We start from the raw sequence: 16,883 nt of genomic DNA, 5'->3' as shown, positions 1-16,883 counted from the left end.
GTTATAATGCAGTATTTAGAGCATGCATTAAAGAGTCATAAAAGCATTATATTCACCAGTATCCTAATTAGATGTGTAAATTATTTTTGCCGCCAACATTCGCTTGCACACGACTCGCCTGCAAGCAATATTTGTGTCAACGCCTCGTAATAATTTCCCAGCCAGACGGACAAAAAACGGCGAAAATGTGTTGCAAATGAATAAAGTTTTATAAATACACCATCAAGTGCAATTAGAGGCATGGCCAGAGACAGGAAATGACATTCGGTAATTGTTTCCTCAACCTGACAAGCCAGCCGAAGGTGTGAAGATCACCCAATTGAAGCATCTATTTCTCATTTTTCATCCATTCGCGGCAAACCGCACAAACTGTGGAGCCCCACCAAGTATTTATGATGAATTAATGCAGTGAATGCAACTTGTAAATCTGTCACGCGTCCCAGTAAATCATCCTGCATAAGTAATGTGCAGTTTAGCCCGGAGAACACACCCAGAATCCGAAAACGATACTCCCCTCGAACCACTTTGTCACTCGAGATTCTCGAAATACCCGAGACACTCCGAGATACTCCGGCATACTCAAAGATACTCCTCTGACTGCAACAGATGCCGGAATATAATAAAGTCGGGGGAGTGTGAAATTGTGTGCTCTGCGGCGACTGAAGGCGGTCCGCGGCTAATCTATGACAGAAAACATGTAATCGGAGCGAAATGCCGAAAATAACTCGACGTCGGGGACCTTTGACTTCATTTGCAGCTCTTTACTTGGCCATGTTCCCAAAGGCCTGGCCCCTGGCACTAAAGTTGCTCTGGGTGGCGATTCGGCGGCCAATTAAAATCCCAATCAGGGCTCTACAGTAATACATTGTGCGTCGAATTTAGTTGTTCAAATTAATTATGGTACACGGGAAATAAAAATGAGTTCGAAGAGAGCGGAAACAATAAATCCTGTGGGTAGAATGCATAAATATTTTCAACTAAATTCAATCCAAAAGTAATAGCTGGGTTTTTTACTTTATAATTTTAAGCACCCTTTTAAGTGACTTTAAACAACGTATTATAATATCAGTAGAATCCATCTTGTTTGATGTTTTTTCTAGCTATTGAACTAGGATTTCTTCCAGTACATTTCACCATGTGCTCCATCCAATTCACATCGCCTTCTGGGGGCGGCACTTTCTTTTTATGAGCGCTCTGCTGCCGTCGAATAAGTGAAGCGCGAACTAATTGAAATTTGTTGCGCTGACATGTTCTACAAGATCCTCTTGCAGATGGGCAACGGAGAGAGATGCTGCCCTTGTCGATCGTCTCCAGCTCATTAGGCTCTTCCCGTTGCAGTTATTGTCTAATTTTAATTAATTTATCACAAGCATAAAGTGGCGCAACTCCTGACATTTCCCCAGCGTTGCCCCCGCAACAAATCACTCACACGCCTCGTTGACCGGCTAGAAACTTGCGAGGGGACATAAATTTCCCCCCGGGATTCTTGGCATAGCCCCACAATCAAACGGAATTTACGACAGCTTCTCGTCTAGTCTTTTATTTTGACATGCTGAACAAACAGGCAAACTTGCAACAGCTCATTTGATTGGGTCGTTTGGATGCCACAGCAGGTACGAGCCATAACCAAACTGAATAATATAACATAAAAAAATCTGAAAATACGCCGACTCATGGGAAGACCCATATCAATATGTGAACTTCCACAGGTTCTTCCAGGTCTCGCGCTTGTACACATTCTTGTACGTCTGCACGGACACCTGGAACTCGGGGCCAAACAAGGTGTTGGCCAAAACATTCTCCACAGCCAAATTTCGATTGGTAACCGCGTGAACAATGACCAGCGGATTGTGTACCTAAAAATGTACAAAAGCATAATTAGCTCCATTAAAATATATAAGAATGTTAAAATTAGTATTTCTTAAATAGTTGGTACAAAGGATGATCATAAAATCGAAGAGTTATTTTCTAAGTATTTTATAACTTAATAAATAGTTTCTAAGTGGACGGTTTTCTAATTTGTACATAATTGAAATGGACCGAATCAAACCTAGCTTACACTTTAAATGTTCACCACAAACTACATGGAATTAACTCACGGGTATGGTCTTGCCTTCGCTTTCGAATCGAAGATCGGGATCCTTGTGGGCGCAGAAAAAGTGAGTGTGCGATGTGGGCACACGGGCAGAAGGGCCACAGTTCTGTAGGATACACAATAAGGATAGAAATACAGTTAAAGCACCAAAGGATGAGCCAACCTTATGGGATACTAAGCCGAGTGGAAGTGTAATTTCGCCGTTTTTGGTGGTAAAGAAAGCCTTGTCGACGGGGAGCGAGAGGTTCAGCCTCTTGGGACCGCTGAAAACATACATGGGCTCATCAGCGGGCTCCAGGGCTTGCAGGCGGAACTTCTCGCCGTAGGCCAGATACTGACCGGTACGGTCATCCTCGTTCGGACTGACGATCCTGAAGCTGTTGCGCAGCGCGGGACGCGGCGAAGGAGCCACCGTAAGATCACACATCTCGTTGATGGTCTTGCAGTCGCGATGCAGTCCCTCCTGAGTAATTACCACCGACAGCACCAGGTTCTGATCCGAAACCTGCTGGCGACAGACACCGATCTTCACGGGCCGGATCTGCACCACCACTCCGAAGGCCAGAACATCCTGCGGCGGACCCAGCACTGTTCCCTGGTAGAAGCGGTCGTAGACGGCGCGGGTCTTGTCCAGCAGCAGGTTACCGCTCTCCCGGCGCTTCTTCATATCACTCATACGCATCTGACCACACATAGGGAAAGCATTTACAGTACTAATCGAAGGATTCATACAATTGTATGTGGCAAATAAGCTTTTAAGATATTAGAAAATAGCGATAGCGAGTGCTAGTGCATGCTCACCTCCTCCGACAAGGCAGTTTCCAGCCAGTTACCCACTTTTACCCCAGGACCATACATTGTTCTGTAGTTATTTCGGATGCTGGGAGCATATCCAGTTACCTAATCAGTCCAGTGTCGCCGGTGGTGTTTGCTTGTCGTGTGCTGTGGTTTCCTAGTGACAGCCCGGCAACCACCTACTACGATGTGTTCCCTCAAAAGATCAAAGATAGTTTCCTGCTACGAGAGCCACACACATAGCCTTACCCACCGGCTACTAACCGAGCATAAAATTTGCATGGGCCGCTTTGGTGGCGGCTTCATCTTTGATCCTGTCAAAGAGGCGAAAATAAATTGCTCAATTATGAAATATTAACTGCACACGAGGCCGCCGAAGAGCCGAGGAGCGGAGTCCCGGGCGCAAGTTAATTACTCATTTGTTGATTGTCGACTGTGGTTAATGAAGTATCCAACTAATTACATGTCGGAACGGGCCGAGAGTGCGCATGTCATCAGGCGTTCTCCGAGGAATTCCCGTTCATATTGAAAAATGCCGCTGCGGAAATTGAAAATGCCGCGGGAATCTTTGGACCGCTTTTCCGCCAGCTGCCGTGGAGCCAACGACTTGCAGCCCACAATTTATTACCTTTCCCTTGACATCTTGACACAATGTCGCCATCCCTCTCGCCACCCCATCTCCAATCCAGTGGCTCCCGTTTCGAGTAGTTTCCGTGGGGCTCTGAAAATTACCCGCATTCATCTTTTGACAGTGGAAACTCATCGCACTGGCGTCTAATTAGATTATTTGTCAGTTCTCCTGCTGAATGGTTAGTTCAGTCAGTTCATCCCCAAATCTTCGGGATTCCTTCTCCAATGGCCCAACACCAGCGAGTTGGGTTGGCGAGGTGGCAGAAAACTGATCGAAAATACTTGCTAATTAGACAGTCAATCACTTCAATCTGCTGAAGGTTAGTGGGAAAGTTTTGAAAATTTTTTGGGGTCAACAGAAAATGGCATTTAAACAATTTCACTTTCTACTTAGCCAAATGTTGTTGTTAATGTACCAAGAGCTGTCATTAATACATTCCATTTAAAAAACAATTGATATTTGCACTGTATATTTTAAATACATGTTTTTTTCAATTTAGTAATTTTAAAAACCAAAATAAATGAGTTAAACCTAAGTGATTTCAAATTACCTAATTCTCGTAAAGTCATTGCTATACTAGGTTCATTGAAACGAATGTAATGGGTAGAAGGACCGTGTAAAGTATATATATTCTTGATCAAAATCCCTTGCTGAGTGGATCTGACTATAGCTGAATGTTCCCAAGAACGCTGCGATCTAGGATACTAGATACTTTGATACTATGTTAATAAAGCCAAAACTATCGATATGCCAAAAATATTTTTACAAAAAAAGGATGGCTCACAGACAATCGATTTTACTTTTTGTTTTTGCCTATTTCTATCAAAATTTTGAAATATCTTAGCGCTTTCATTAGCTAAGTAAGGAGTATCTGATAGTCGACTATAGCCTGCTCTCTCATTGCAAATGAATTTTTTTGCTAAAATAAATGAACAAATGAACCTGAATGTCCATACTTTGTTTATTTTCAAATAAATAATCCCAAAACTTGTTTGTTACTTGTAGTATTGAATTTTATTTGTATTTCCTTTTATTATAAGTTGATTTTTTTTGCTTAAACAAACAGGAAACAATTAACTTAGCATTACTTTTACAATTAGCTTTAATTAGAAATAATAAAAATATTGAAGCTTTTAATTTTTATCCTTCTCTGTTGTGTTTACAATGTTTATGTGTATTTAGTTGACAATAATTCGTTTAAATGGTACTGTTTATTTAAATAGATGTTCGCGTGTATATACATTAAAACAGCAAGGAGCAGCGGCGACCCAAAGCCAAACTTTCCTGAATATATATCGCTATATAAGTAGTTGATATTTGGCGTTGTCGCGAAAGCGCTCATATTTCCACTTTATGTTACAACAATTTAGTTAATTCGACTACTAAATATACATGTTACGTGACGCCGCACAGTGCTTTCTGCTTTTCTGCTGCTTTGTTGTTTTATTTTAATTTACTCGTTAAATGTATAATTCCATTAATTGTTTTTACGTTTTCCCACCTTTTATTTCCATCGATTTAAGTTTACAATTTTCGTTAGAATTTCTCTTTTTTCTTTTCACATTTTTTATATACATAAAAACAAAAGGAACTATATCTTTCAGTCTTTTTAGTGTGTATGTGTGTAATATATGTAAATGTGTGTATGGGTGTGTGTGGGTGTCTGTGTGCATGTGTGTTTGTGTAGAATATCTATTGTTTCGTTATGCATATAGCGTATTACATTGTTAAATTAATATACATAATTGTTTTGTTTTTGTTATTTTTTTTTCGATTTGTTTTGTTTGTTTTTTTAGTAGTTTTTACTTCAGTTTTCAGTGTAAATATCGCTTGCTTCCCAGTTTTGTTTATATAATTAGCACTAGTTGTTTTTTCGTTTTTAATTCATATACTAAAATTAGTTCAAGGATTCCTACCTATCTCGCGATTCATCGTCTCCTCCTTACAATGACTACACTCTAAGTAATTTGTATAATTCATTTAAATATTTAGTTTCCTTGTTTTCGCTTTGCATCTATAAAATAAAAACAAAAGACCTAGCACATGCGTGTTTTGTTTGTTTTTGCTTTTCTTTGCTTTGCTTTGCTTTCATTTAGTCATTAAATATATGTGTTTGTATAGTTAAATATATAATAATATAAAGAGCGAAGGCAAATATCGAATACTTTTGTTGTAGTTGTTTTTCGTTTAAAAATTCCATTTGTTGCAGTTGTTGTCGATAATGTAAATGTTGTTGCTGTTGCTAAAGTGGGTTATTGCTTACTTCGGATTTTCAAAAGAATGTTGTGTGCTTTTGTGGTTGGTTTGGGTTTTGGATTTTTGATTTTGGGATTGAACTTTGGGTTCCGTTCCTTTGCTAGAAATCGGAGAACTGTCAGGATAGTACACTCAGCAAACATATCACGTTCAGTTCTTAATTATGTGTAAATATATATGTATGTATGGTATATAATTTGTCTATTGTTTCGTCTATGAGCTATTGTTGAATAATTAAATTATAGAAAACAAAATCCGTCCGGTTTCTTGTTCATATTTGAGTTAATGGGGGCGTATGGCAGATTATTTAGGTCTAGTGAAAAATTGTTGTATATGAGTCTATGGATTTTCCTTTTTTTTTTCTTGTTGCTGTTGTTGTTTCGTTAAGTGTTGCTTTCATCTATAGTTAGTACATAAAATGCTTCTTCTTCGTATATAGCGAGTGTTGTATAAAAAACGACAGCAGATTGTATACAATAATCATGATGCATTAGTTAGTTAAGCTCTCAGTTTGAAATTACGTTATGGGTTCCTCTTTCTCTTAAACTCCTTTTCCGAAGCTTGGCTTCCAAAAAATTGATTTAGAAAAAAATATTTAACAAAAGTCTCTCCGCATGCACTTGCTGCTGTGCCCTGCTTTCGCTTGAAAGTGATGAACCAAGTGTTGAAAGTGGTACTCCTAGAGCAGAGCAAACTCTCGCCGGCTAATCAATAAATACTATAATTACGCAATAAAAAATAGAAGATATTGTAAGTGAAGTATGAACAATCAAGCAATGCTTACCAATTGCTTAACATAAATGTAGGTGTAAATATAAATAAAAATCAGGGGGTAAAACGCGCTAAAAACTGCAAGGCTCTTCGACATGCATGTAAAATTAGCTGAGTAACATTTAAACCTAGTTACGTGTAGTTCGGGTGTTTGGATAATTATAACTATTGCTAGCTAACTCAGTGAAGACAGTTGCTGTTTTGTTTTTGTATTGCTTGTTTGCTGTTGTAGAGTTCATCTATTTCTGTTTTTGCTGCGGTTCTCACTTACTTTCGCCTTGCTCTAAGCGATTTGGTAGGTACTAAAATTATCATAATTAATATACGTAGTAGGTATGAGTTATAAGTTATAATTGGTAGAATTTGTATGTCTATTTAAACGGTACTTAGGTTGGTTGGTTGTTGGCTTTTGTACTTTTGTTATTTGCATGTAGGACTTGTTTTGCTTTTATTTGTTTTCTTGTTTTCTTGTTTTCTGTTTCTTCTGTTTTTGCTTTCACTATCGTTCTCTGCTCTCGTTTTGTATTGCGTTAACGGCTCTAGTGCATTAATTTAAACAAACAAAAAATGTAGAGTAAATACTAAACGAATACGTAAACATAAATAGGCTTAATCGAAACTATTGGTATTATACATGCGCGGTTAGGGTGGTTCGATGGCTTGAACAAAGAATCGTAAAGGCGGTTAGCAATCTTTTTGGCTCGTTCTCAGCAAATTAAGCCTTTGATTCCATATCTTCGTCTCCATATAGTCGTTTGCATAATCGTCGAACAATTGTGAGAACAATTGAGAATTGAAAATTAGGCTCTATGAATCTAAAATGTACAATTTTGGTTCGACACCAAGAAGAGTCATCCATCTACGGAAAAGTGCTTTCTTTTACCAAGACTGACACAAAGTTCTTAATTTTCTATTAATGCAAAATTTTAACTAAAGAATCAACTTCTTGTTCGAAGCTTCATCGCTAGAAAAGTTACAATGGATTGCTAGCCAGTCATATTGAAATACAAATATCTTTGGACCTACATCTCCTCCACCCTAGTTTGCAGGCATAGAGAAGAGTCAAATTCAAAGAAGCTTGGCTTGCGGCAAAGGCTTGCTACTCTATCTATGTCCATGCTGCTTCTCCTCATCTATTTACATGTTTTTCTACAGTACTACGGTTCTTAACGATTACGCCTCCCTCCCGATGAATCCATTGGGGGGTGGAGGCCTTGGCGTACTCGCCGGGCGCAGCCAGTTCTCTTTTAGCAAGTTGGATCGGTTTCCGGCTCCTGTGGCTCCGACTCCGGAGTTGGGATTCGTAGGAGATTTTCTCGTTTGGCTGACGCTGCGACTGCGAGGCGGCTGCGTCTTGCTGGGCAACGCTCTTTGCCTGGGCCGACTCAATGGCATGCGCTCCATCTTTATGTGCTCCACATGCTCGTCGTCCACATCGTCGTCCTCATCCTCGTCGTCCTCGTCCTGCTCGTTATCCTCGTCGGAGCTGCTTTGGCTTTGGCGTGCATTTAACGGCGCCTGCATTGGCTGGTAATTCGGATTATGGCTAATGGTCACACCCGCCATCTGCACTGGAGTCTCATTCATGGGCATATAGTTCGGATTGGTACTGACCAGACTGGTTGGTGGATGCATCATCTCGTAGTTCGGATTGGGGCTGCTAGTCGTTAGGATGGTGGCCTGTTCGCTGGCTATTGACTCGTCTAGTAGTCTGTAGTTAGGATTGTCGCTAATGGCCATACCGCTGCCTCCTCCAGGCGTGGCTGAAGGAGTGTAGAAGCGGGGCGTTCCAGTATAACTGCCAGCCGAACCACTGCCACCACTCTCGATAGTTCCAAGATTGCCCATGGCCACCGGGTGACTTGTCAAGTTGGTGTTACTGCTGGTACTCGGAGCATTGGAGGCATTGCTCTTGTGGCTGGCATTACTGCCCGTTCGCTTGTGGTTAAATAGGTGGCGGTTAATGAAGTTTGCCTTGTTGCGAACCGAATCCGCCACTGTTTTCTTCAGACTTGGACGTCCTGTGTGCGAACTGCCATTAGAACTGGCTGCTGACGCAGTCGACGGTTGCAGTGAGGACCCACCGATGACATCATCTGGCATCGAGCTGCTCATGATGGTAGGCTGGCGACCCTTTCTTGGCAGCAAATGTTGTTCTCCGCTGAGTTTTCCACCGCCAGTACTGCCACTTCTGCTCGTCGGCAGCTCTGCACATTTCGGACTGGGATCGTAGATCTCATATCCCCTGTCGCCGTCCAAAGCGTCTGTATCAGGCACAACGTAGGCCGAAGAAATATCACCTTGCCCAGCTGGAATATTATGGAAGGCAGTAGGCATTAAAGTCTGCCCATCAGGAGTACTGCTCGCAATGAATCCCGATGGCAGGCTAAATGGCAAGTGGGAACCCTGATCATCAACCATGGCGATGGGGCTTTCGGGCGGTTGGTCTAACGAGGAGTTCTGCTGATAATCGCCCATTCGTAAAGGTGTGGTGGCATCCTCCTGCTGTTCCCGCTCCTGCAGATCTTGGTCCAAGGGGACTGCCGCGAATGCATCTAGCTGATTGCGTTCCTTGCGCTCCTTTTCCCGATGCTGCAGACCTGCCTCTGAGTGATAGAAGGATACTTCCTTGAATTGTGAATTGGGGCATTGTGGCTCGAGATACGCGATGATATCCAGAAAACTGGGTCTCGCCGAAGACCTATGATGCCAGCACCTTTGCATTAGTTTATGGAGAAAATCAGGGCAATTTTCCGGCCTCTCCATAACACCGCCATCGATGACGTAACGCAGGACTTGCTCGTTGGAAAGTCCCTGGTATGGCTGCGCCGCTAAGGTGGCCATTTCCCAGAGAACCACTCCAAAGCTGAATACATCACTGGCACTAGAGTAGACACCATCTCGCAAGCTCTCCGGTGGCATCCAGCGAACTGGCAGCAGCCCCTTAGTTCCCTTCCGATAGTAATCCGTCTCATAGATGTCACGGGTCATGCCAAAGTCACCAATTTTCACCGTCAAATCATCAGCAACCATGCAATTTCGAGCTGCAAGATCACGATGGACGAACTTCTTGGCGGCCAAATATGCCATGCCATCCGCAATCTCAATGGCCATCTGGTAGATCCTACCATAAGTAGGAGGCTGCACATTACCAGTCACTCCAATGCGATTAAGATACGTTATCATGGCCTCATCCCGCTCCTCGGGACGATGGGCACGCAAATAGGACTTAAGGTCACCCTTCTTCATTAGCTCCATGACTACCAGAGCCGGCTGACCCCTGGAGCAAACACCGAGCAATCTTACGACATGATACGTATCGAACTCCTTCATGACGCTCGCCTCGCTCAGGAAATTGGTCCGCTCGCGATCCGTAGCATTTTCGTTGACAGTCTTAATGGCACACTCGCGATCCAAGCCATTGGGTGGAAAGGACTTCAGGATACCCTCATACACCATGCCAAATGATCCCTGGCCTAGCGGAGCCAACTGAATTATGTTCTCTCGCAGCACCTCCCAATCGTCTGGGATGTATTGCATGCTCGCATAGAACGGATTCACCTCTGTGTTCATATGGAGGTCATTAGAGGGAACCTTCCTCTTATGCAGGTAACAGACATAGCCGAACAGGGAAACGATCAGCAACGACAGGCCTATTCCCAGTAGCCAGAAAAATACCTTAGCGTAGCTCGGCGGAGGCTGTTGAATTTAATGAAAAAATTAATTTTAAAATGATCGTTTGCAGATAACAATTATTCAACCTACCTCCACTTTTATATGTTCGACTTCCGTGAAATCGCCGTATCCCGCTATTGAGTTGGCTCGCACCCTGAAGCTGTAAAGTCCCTCGTTGAGCTTTATTAAATAGCCGGCGGTCTGGTTGAAGTCAGCAGCCGGGATGCACTTCTTCTCTTCCACTTGATCGGGCTTTTGCAGCTTGTAGGCCACTTCATAGGTGACGATTTCTCCGTTGGGATCTACTGGTGGCGTCCAGCGAACCCGTACTGGGGACTCGGTGTTGTTGGCGTGTTCTAAATCTACTTTTAGGTCCATGACTATGTCGGCAAATTCTATATGTAAACCAAATCGTTAGTAATGAAAGTAAACACTTTCTCAAGTCTTTCTTACTCTTTCTCTTGGTAGTTTGGAAAACGGTGTCATAATCGCTGCAGAGCGACTTCTTAAAACTGGTGTCCCTTAATTTTTCGCTGGGGATTTCTTCTCTACAGGCTACCACGAAGATAGCGTAGCGGGTGAAGTGGCGCAGTTTTTCAAAGACAAAATGTGTTTGATTTGGTGGTAATTCCTTGGCAAACACCTCATAGAATTGTTTGTTGGAGGACAAGTCTTCTTCGTCTTTATATGTATTTTCGTCGTCCTTTTCGAAAAATGCATCGGTATCGTCTGTGATGGAGCGCACATGGCGAAGAAGTACACTGCCCTCCACATCGTCGAGCTCTGGCTCGAGCGCAACGTCTCGCCTTCGACGGGAGGGGTTACCAGCTCCTCCATTTGGAATAGCATTGGAATCGAGAGCTGCACCTTCCGCTCCGTCTGATTTGTCAGACGATCCATTCTTGCTTTTCCGAATATTTGGAACAAATATAAAGTTTTGCAGCGCGTTCTCAAACTCCATGCCCGCTTGAACTTTACGATCATCGTATTCCTGGCTGCTAGTCTTTTTCGAGCCTTCCACGCACTTACAGTCGCCTGCTAAAGGATCCGGTATTTTCTTGGTAGGCGTTGTGGCTGGCAGGTCATTTTCCATGGCCTTGATGAGAGCTGAACAGATGAAATATTTAAATAAGTTAATTGTGGATAGAATTTGGCTGCGTTGTTGCTTACGTTCAGTACAGTAATCCCGGTTATTGTTTCGAGTAGGCCGATTTATAAGTTTGGCTTTTATAAAATAGCGCGTTAGCACGCCATAAGGCTTATCTAGGTAGCTCCAAGTTACGTTCTGAAAGGGCGATAATGGTGGATCAGTTAAAATAAACAATTATATTACATTTATAAATCATTTGTAATCCTAAAGGGATCTTTTGCACAATTCCATACTCACAATTTTCGAGTCTGAGATGGCGGTTGCTACCACCTCCGTCACCTTTGACGGTCGTCCGGGATTTGTCCTAAAGTTTTTCACGTCGCTCTCCGCGTTTGTCAATTCCGAGGATATAGCCATGGTCCGAACGTAGTAGGAGTAGTTAGTGTACGGAATCAAATTGCTTAACACCATGACACCGCTCTTTTCCGGAGAGCTGACCTTCCAGCGATCATCGCATGGATCGTCACTGCTTTTAGTTGAGTTCCCGTACGGATCGATCATATGATAAAACACGAAACCGATGAAGGCGCGCGGATCCTTAAATATAATAGTAGCATTGCTCGGCTTTTGGGGCTCTCCTATTTCGACTTTTGTCGTGACGTTCAGCAAAGCGGAGTTTGCTCCCACTGATTGTAATGTGACATTGAGAACGGCTGTTCCACCTGGAAATGTTTCATTCAGGTTAGTACTGGCAAAATTTAAAATTTTACTAAAAATTTTCGTTATTGATTACTTACAGGATCCGCGGTTTCCATTCGAGTCTGCGCCCACATCTGACTTTTCAAAGAACTTTGGCTTGGAGGCCAGCATGGGCAGCAACTGGTTGATGGTGGAGACACATAGTTTTGGGTTGAAATGAAAGAAGACGCCGCCCTTCCTAATGAACACCGTTTGGTTGGGTCCCCAGAGCTCATCCAGATCGCGATTATCCAGCACATACAAAGCATATTTATCCGCGTCCATCGGCGGATCGCCGCTAATTTCAGTTAGGGATTGAAAGAATTTCAAGGACTTCAATCCGTAGGTCAAGTGAACCATTAGGGATGACTGAATTTTATGGACGGCAGCCAGACCATATTTTAATTCATCCATGACGTGAGCTAAAAAAAATGAAGTTTTAATATAGAGATTATAGATTAATATAGAGCAGCAGAAACCACTTACCGCCGCTTTCACGTTTGATGCTGATGGTAAGGGGCTCGGTTCCGGTTATAATGGTGCAGCCGTGGAACTCCCGAGCACGCTCCAAACTGTCGATAAGACCGGAGGAGCACTCCTTGTCACACTTGCCGCCCGGACAAGGTTCGCACATGCGCTTATTCTCTGACTTCTGGTACCCCGTTGGACAGTGGGTGATACATTGTCCGTTGTATGGAATACCGGAATACACACTGTTGGTTTCAAACTTTGTCAGTGTGGTGCACTCGTTCGCCGTCACGCAGCGGCTGTCGAACTGCAAAAGAGTTTGAAAGTTAGCTACTTGCTGTATAGTGAAATTTAATCAGTTTCTACCTGAAAATAGCCTTTCGGACAGGAGTCCATACAGATGTTGTTGAAAGACACATTTCGACAGGATATGCAGCTCTCATTTCCATGCTTATCGATCACGCATCCACCCAAACAGTCCTGGCTGCAACAGGTGTGCTCATCGATGCAGTTGTTTCTGCACTTTTCAGGGCACTCTGGAGGAACAAACGCGAAAAATGTTAATAGGAAAACGGTATAACTTTACACGGGCCAACTCACTTGTCTGGCAGAGTTTGCTGTTCCAGCACAGGCGCCTATTATTGTGCAGCTGACAACTGGCGTTAAGCTCTCCCTCGATCGCCGTGGAATCGTGCCCCTCCTCAATTCTGATCTCTCCCGGGCACTTGGAAAGCCTGCACTCCTTCTCCTTGCCGTTCTCCGTCAGCACCACCAGCTGGGTTTCGTTTTCCGCCAGAATTTCCAGCCAATCGATGGTCCTATCATAGCACAGCTTATGATTCTTCTCAATTCGCACACCGCCTCTGGTTATGGATCGCAGCTTGTGAAGTCCCAAATCCATGAGGTCGAAATTCGAGTAGACGACCAAGGCATATCCGTCGAACAGCTTGTTTCCCCTAATGACGCTCAGATTGGGAAAAATCTTTGACAGCGAGTGCAGTCCAGTCACACGGTAGATTATGATATAATCGGTGACCTCGGTCAATTTTGGAAAGCTTCTGTTCAGGGGGCTGGCGTCGTTTATCAAGTCGATCAGCAGGAAGCCCTCGATGACCGTGCAGTTCTCCAGCTGATTGAAGTGCGACACCATGTTCCTGATGTCCATGGATTTGCAAGCTATAAGGTTAATGGAAAAGCTATTAGTGTCTCCTTAAACTTGCAAGGTAGTTTATAGGTAATACATACGTTTTACATTTTGTGACAGTCGCATTGTTGGGTTTGATTCGCTCCTTGGCCATCGCGATTGCGTCCCCGACACCGAAAGCGCCGTTTTATCCAGTCCATCGGCTATATCATTGTGCAGCAGGTGCTGTTGATGTGCTGGCAACACGACCGCTTGGATGGCCAATGTGTTGGCCAGTAGGATAAAGAGCAAAAGGCTAATGCCAGGCGTGTAATAGTAATTGTGCTTGTAGTGAAAGCACTTATGCCTATCTTTCTCTTGTTGCTTTTGTTGCGGTGTGGCACGTGGCAGCTGTTGATTATGCTGTAGTTGTTGTTGGTTGTAGTTTTTAGGGCTTAAACTCAGTCTTGTGGTTGCTGCTGCCAGTGTTTGTAGCAGCAATAGGAATTTTGTGTAACTAACATGGGCTTGCTGCCGCTGATGATGCTGCTGATGATGATGCTGCGGATGATGCTGATGATGATGATGCTGCTGCTGCTGATGCTGCCGCCTGCGTCGCTTGTTGAAAATGCCGCAATTGAACATGAGCAGCAGCAGCGATTGCAATGTTCGCAAAATATTGTGACAGTTGCTAAAGATATTGAACTTTTCACGCTGGTGTCGATTGTTTTTCGTGCTGCCATCGTCGCATTCATTGCTGCACTGATGTCCACGGCATTTGACGTCCCTCTTTTTACCCGTCGTCTCCACTTCATCAAATTTTGGTCTGCGGCACAGTACGATATCATCATGACTGAGAAACCAGACCTTCTCCGCACTGATTTCACTGCTTGCTTGACAGTTGCTGGTGCTACTGCTATACGCTTCGTCACTGCTTGCGGGGCTGTCAACTGCTTCCACTGCTTGCCGGCAGCAACATGTATCCAGCAACATTTCTTGCCGGCACAAAACACAAATGTGTCCAAGCGTGCAGGCTGTTGTTGTTGTGGTTGTTGTTGCTGCTGCCATATCGTTTTCCATCTTAATTTTCCCACGCTTGGATTTACTTTTTGTCACTCCCCGTGGCATATTGAACATATTGCGGTGTTTCTATTCGTGTTATGAAATTGTTTCCTCAAATTTTCAGCTTTCCACGAGTTTTACTTTCGCTTCTTGGGTCTCCCTCACCCCCGCTAGGTAATCATCTTTCGTCCCGCTCTCACACTCTGTTGCAGCGGAAAAGCGCAACAAATATTTCACTTCAGTTGGAATGCAATTTTTCTTCTATTTGTTCCGCCGTTGCAACTGTAACGAGAAAGCAGAATGTGCAAATTAGTTTTCAGTTCTCAAGCTGAAAAACAATACAGAAGAACAGCAACCTACGTAATTCCATGCGAAAAAGGGCGCCAAGTGCGCGGCACACGTGTCGAACTACCTGCCATCTGCCGCCGTCTCTCTCGCACAAAGCGATTTTCATTTTAACGCTTTACGCTCGTCATTTCAAATCCCTAATTATTGCACCTAGTCCATATACTATACACTATTCAGTTTACGTAGCACGGAAACGAGATGGAGTATTCGGAAATTGGACACGACTTGACCTATTGCACATCCAGTTTTTCGCGGAAAGTTCTACTGCACGGAAAAACTCAGTTCTATGACATCAAGTCGAAAATTGGAGTTTAGGTAATCAATTTATTTGTTATGTCATTATATACTTATGTATGTATGAAACAGGGAATTAAGTAGATTATTTATTAATGCAGAAACTATTATGTTATTCAAACTCCTTTCTCATTAGCAATTATTTTAATGTTTAATATTTTTTAATTTTAATATAAATCAATTAATTACCAAATAAAATTATAAATTCAAATCCAATTTCAAATATTTTGGAGTTGGGTAAATTAAAATTATTAAAAATACAACATGTAAGCAACAAAAGCAACAACAAATTTCCTAAACAGCTGAGAACCAACGATCCACTCTACCCATCTCACTCGCACTCGCCGCGCAAAGAGCCCAGCTTGCTAAGCAACAAAAACAGCCAGAGCAAAAAAAAATTAAATAATTTTATGCGACAGACAAAAGAGCAGAACAAATAAGAATGGCAAGCATATGGAGAGCGATTCGATTCTTCAGCTTAGCATTGACGTTCATTTTTTCGAGTGTCGAGTGTTCTTTTTTCAATTTTTGAATGACGCGCGACATTCGTCGTTTGACGTTGGCAGCGCAGTCGCGTTGTAAGCGTAGTAAATAGTAATTGCAAGTGTGTGCGATTTTTACTACGCTGTAATTCATCAAAACCTACGCCTTTTCAAACGGGTGACCTGTGCAAAAAGACTTGTATTTACTATCTCCGCTTCTTTCCGCTTTTGCCCCACTAATTTTGGGGCGTAACTTGGGGCAAGGAAAATGCGGCTGCGTGGCAAAGGAAAAGAAAAGGGGAAATGCGAGAAAGAGTAAGTGGCAGAGAGAGAGAGAGGGAGCGGCAAGAGAGCGTGTTGTTGTTGTGCGAATTTCAGCTGCGTAGTTGAAAACGTAGTAGATGTACAACACAAACACTGGCAAGCGAATAAAAAAAACCGCACACGCAATTTGTTCTTGTTTTGCAAATTTTTCTAGCTTGTCGCCCGAAAAAAAAAACAAAGAAAAAAATCAGCCAAAATTTAACAAATCGCCCTCTCTCCGATTTCGCTCTCTCACGCACACATTTGTGTGCTCTCAACTAATGCTGCTTGTTTATTATGCTTGATTTGTTTTTGTTCTTATTGTTGCTTTTATTGCGCAGTAAAATATAATACAAACGACCAGCAAATGTCGCGCTATAAATACATAAAATACATGTTCAGCTAAAATATTTTAAATGTTATGGTTATAGCATACAAATAAAGTTAAGAGACTCGAGCGAAAAAAGTTACTACAACTTAATAAAGACGAGCTATGTATCTTTCTCGCTCTCAGCACAGCAGCCACGGTGACTCCCAAACTGTGGCTCTCAAACTTTCGCCAGGTGCATGTGTGTTCGCGTGACCCAGATCCCGCTGACTGCTTTTTTTTATCGTCCAATTCAACCCAACAACTAACTAACTAAAAGATGAAAATTCCGGCGAGCAACATTTCCGGACAACACAACATTGCCCATAGATCGGAGGCCCAGATGATGGGCCATACAAACATAACAGATAATAGAGTTGCAAAA

At 42.9% G+C, this 16,883-nt stretch overlaps 2 protein-coding genes across 2 annotated transcripts in view; both read right to left on the bottom strand.

Moving 5' to 3' along the window:
- Window positions 1–1,524: 1,524 nt before the first annotated feature.
- LOC6727175 (cilia- and flagella-associated protein 161) lies at window positions 1,525–3,069 on the bottom strand. The gene is made up of 4 exons (XM_002102531.4): window positions 2,897–3,069; window positions 2,259–2,777; window positions 2,100–2,201; window positions 1,525–1,856 (listed from the first exon to the last, which is right to left on the bottom strand). The coding sequence occupies exons 1-4, from the start codon at window positions 2,951–2,953 to the stop codon at window positions 1,689–1,691; spliced, it is 846 nt and encodes a 281-aa protein (XP_002102567.1). The 5' UTR covers window positions 2,954–3,069; the 3' UTR covers window positions 1,525–1,688.
- Window positions 3,070–6,119: 3,050 nt separating this feature from the next.
- The window catches only part of LOC6727173 (insulin-like receptor), a 45,211-nt gene continuing 34,447 nt past the window's right edge, over window positions 6,120–16,883 (bottom strand). Inside the window, exons 4-13 of the mRNA XM_016176308.3 lie at window positions 13,765–14,986; window positions 13,120–13,695; window positions 12,886–13,055; window positions 12,538–12,826; window positions 12,111–12,473; window positions 11,611–12,035; window positions 11,394–11,508; window positions 10,677–11,330; window positions 10,314–10,618; window positions 6,120–10,247 (exon numbers count right to left, since the gene is read on the bottom strand). Coding sequence (XP_016033669.1) covers window positions 7,722–10,247; window positions 10,314–10,618; window positions 10,677–11,330; window positions 11,394–11,508; window positions 11,611–12,035; window positions 12,111–12,473; window positions 12,538–12,826; window positions 12,886–13,055; window positions 13,120–13,695; window positions 13,765–14,779 — 6,438 coding nt within the window. The 5' untranslated portion in view covers window positions 14,780–14,986 and the 3' untranslated portion in view covers window positions 6,120–7,721. The remainder of the gene's footprint in view (window positions 10,248–10,313; window positions 10,619–10,676; window positions 11,331–11,393; window positions 11,509–11,610; window positions 12,036–12,110; window positions 12,474–12,537; window positions 12,827–12,885; window positions 13,056–13,119; window positions 13,696–13,764; window positions 14,987–16,883) is intronic.

The sequence above is a fragment of the Drosophila simulans genome, chromosome 3R (genome assembly GCF_016746395.2).
Source record: "Drosophila simulans strain w501 chromosome 3R, Prin_Dsim_3.1, whole genome shotgun sequence".
In the NCBI taxonomy this organism is placed as follows: Eukaryota; Metazoa; Arthropoda; class Insecta; order Diptera; family Drosophilidae; genus Drosophila; species Drosophila simulans.
This window is presented reverse-complemented; position numbering and strand designations above follow the sequence as displayed.

What these genes read in the sequence shown, in the direction of transcription:
- LOC6727175 (XM_002102531.4), bottom strand. Translation starts at nt 2,953, where the DNA reads ATGTATGGTCCTGGGGTAAAAGTGGGTAACTGGCTGGAAACTGCCTTG. An exon ending in AAACTGCCTTGTCGGAGGAG is followed by an intron (nt 2,778 to 2,896) that starts GTGAGCATGCAC and finishes ATGTGTGGTCAG; the next exon opens with ATGCGTATGAGTGATATGAA. An exon ending in GCGAAGGCAAGACCATACCC is followed by an intron (nt 1,857 to 2,099) that starts GTGAGTTAATTC and finishes GTACATTTTTAG; the next exon opens with GTACACAATCCGCTGGTCAT.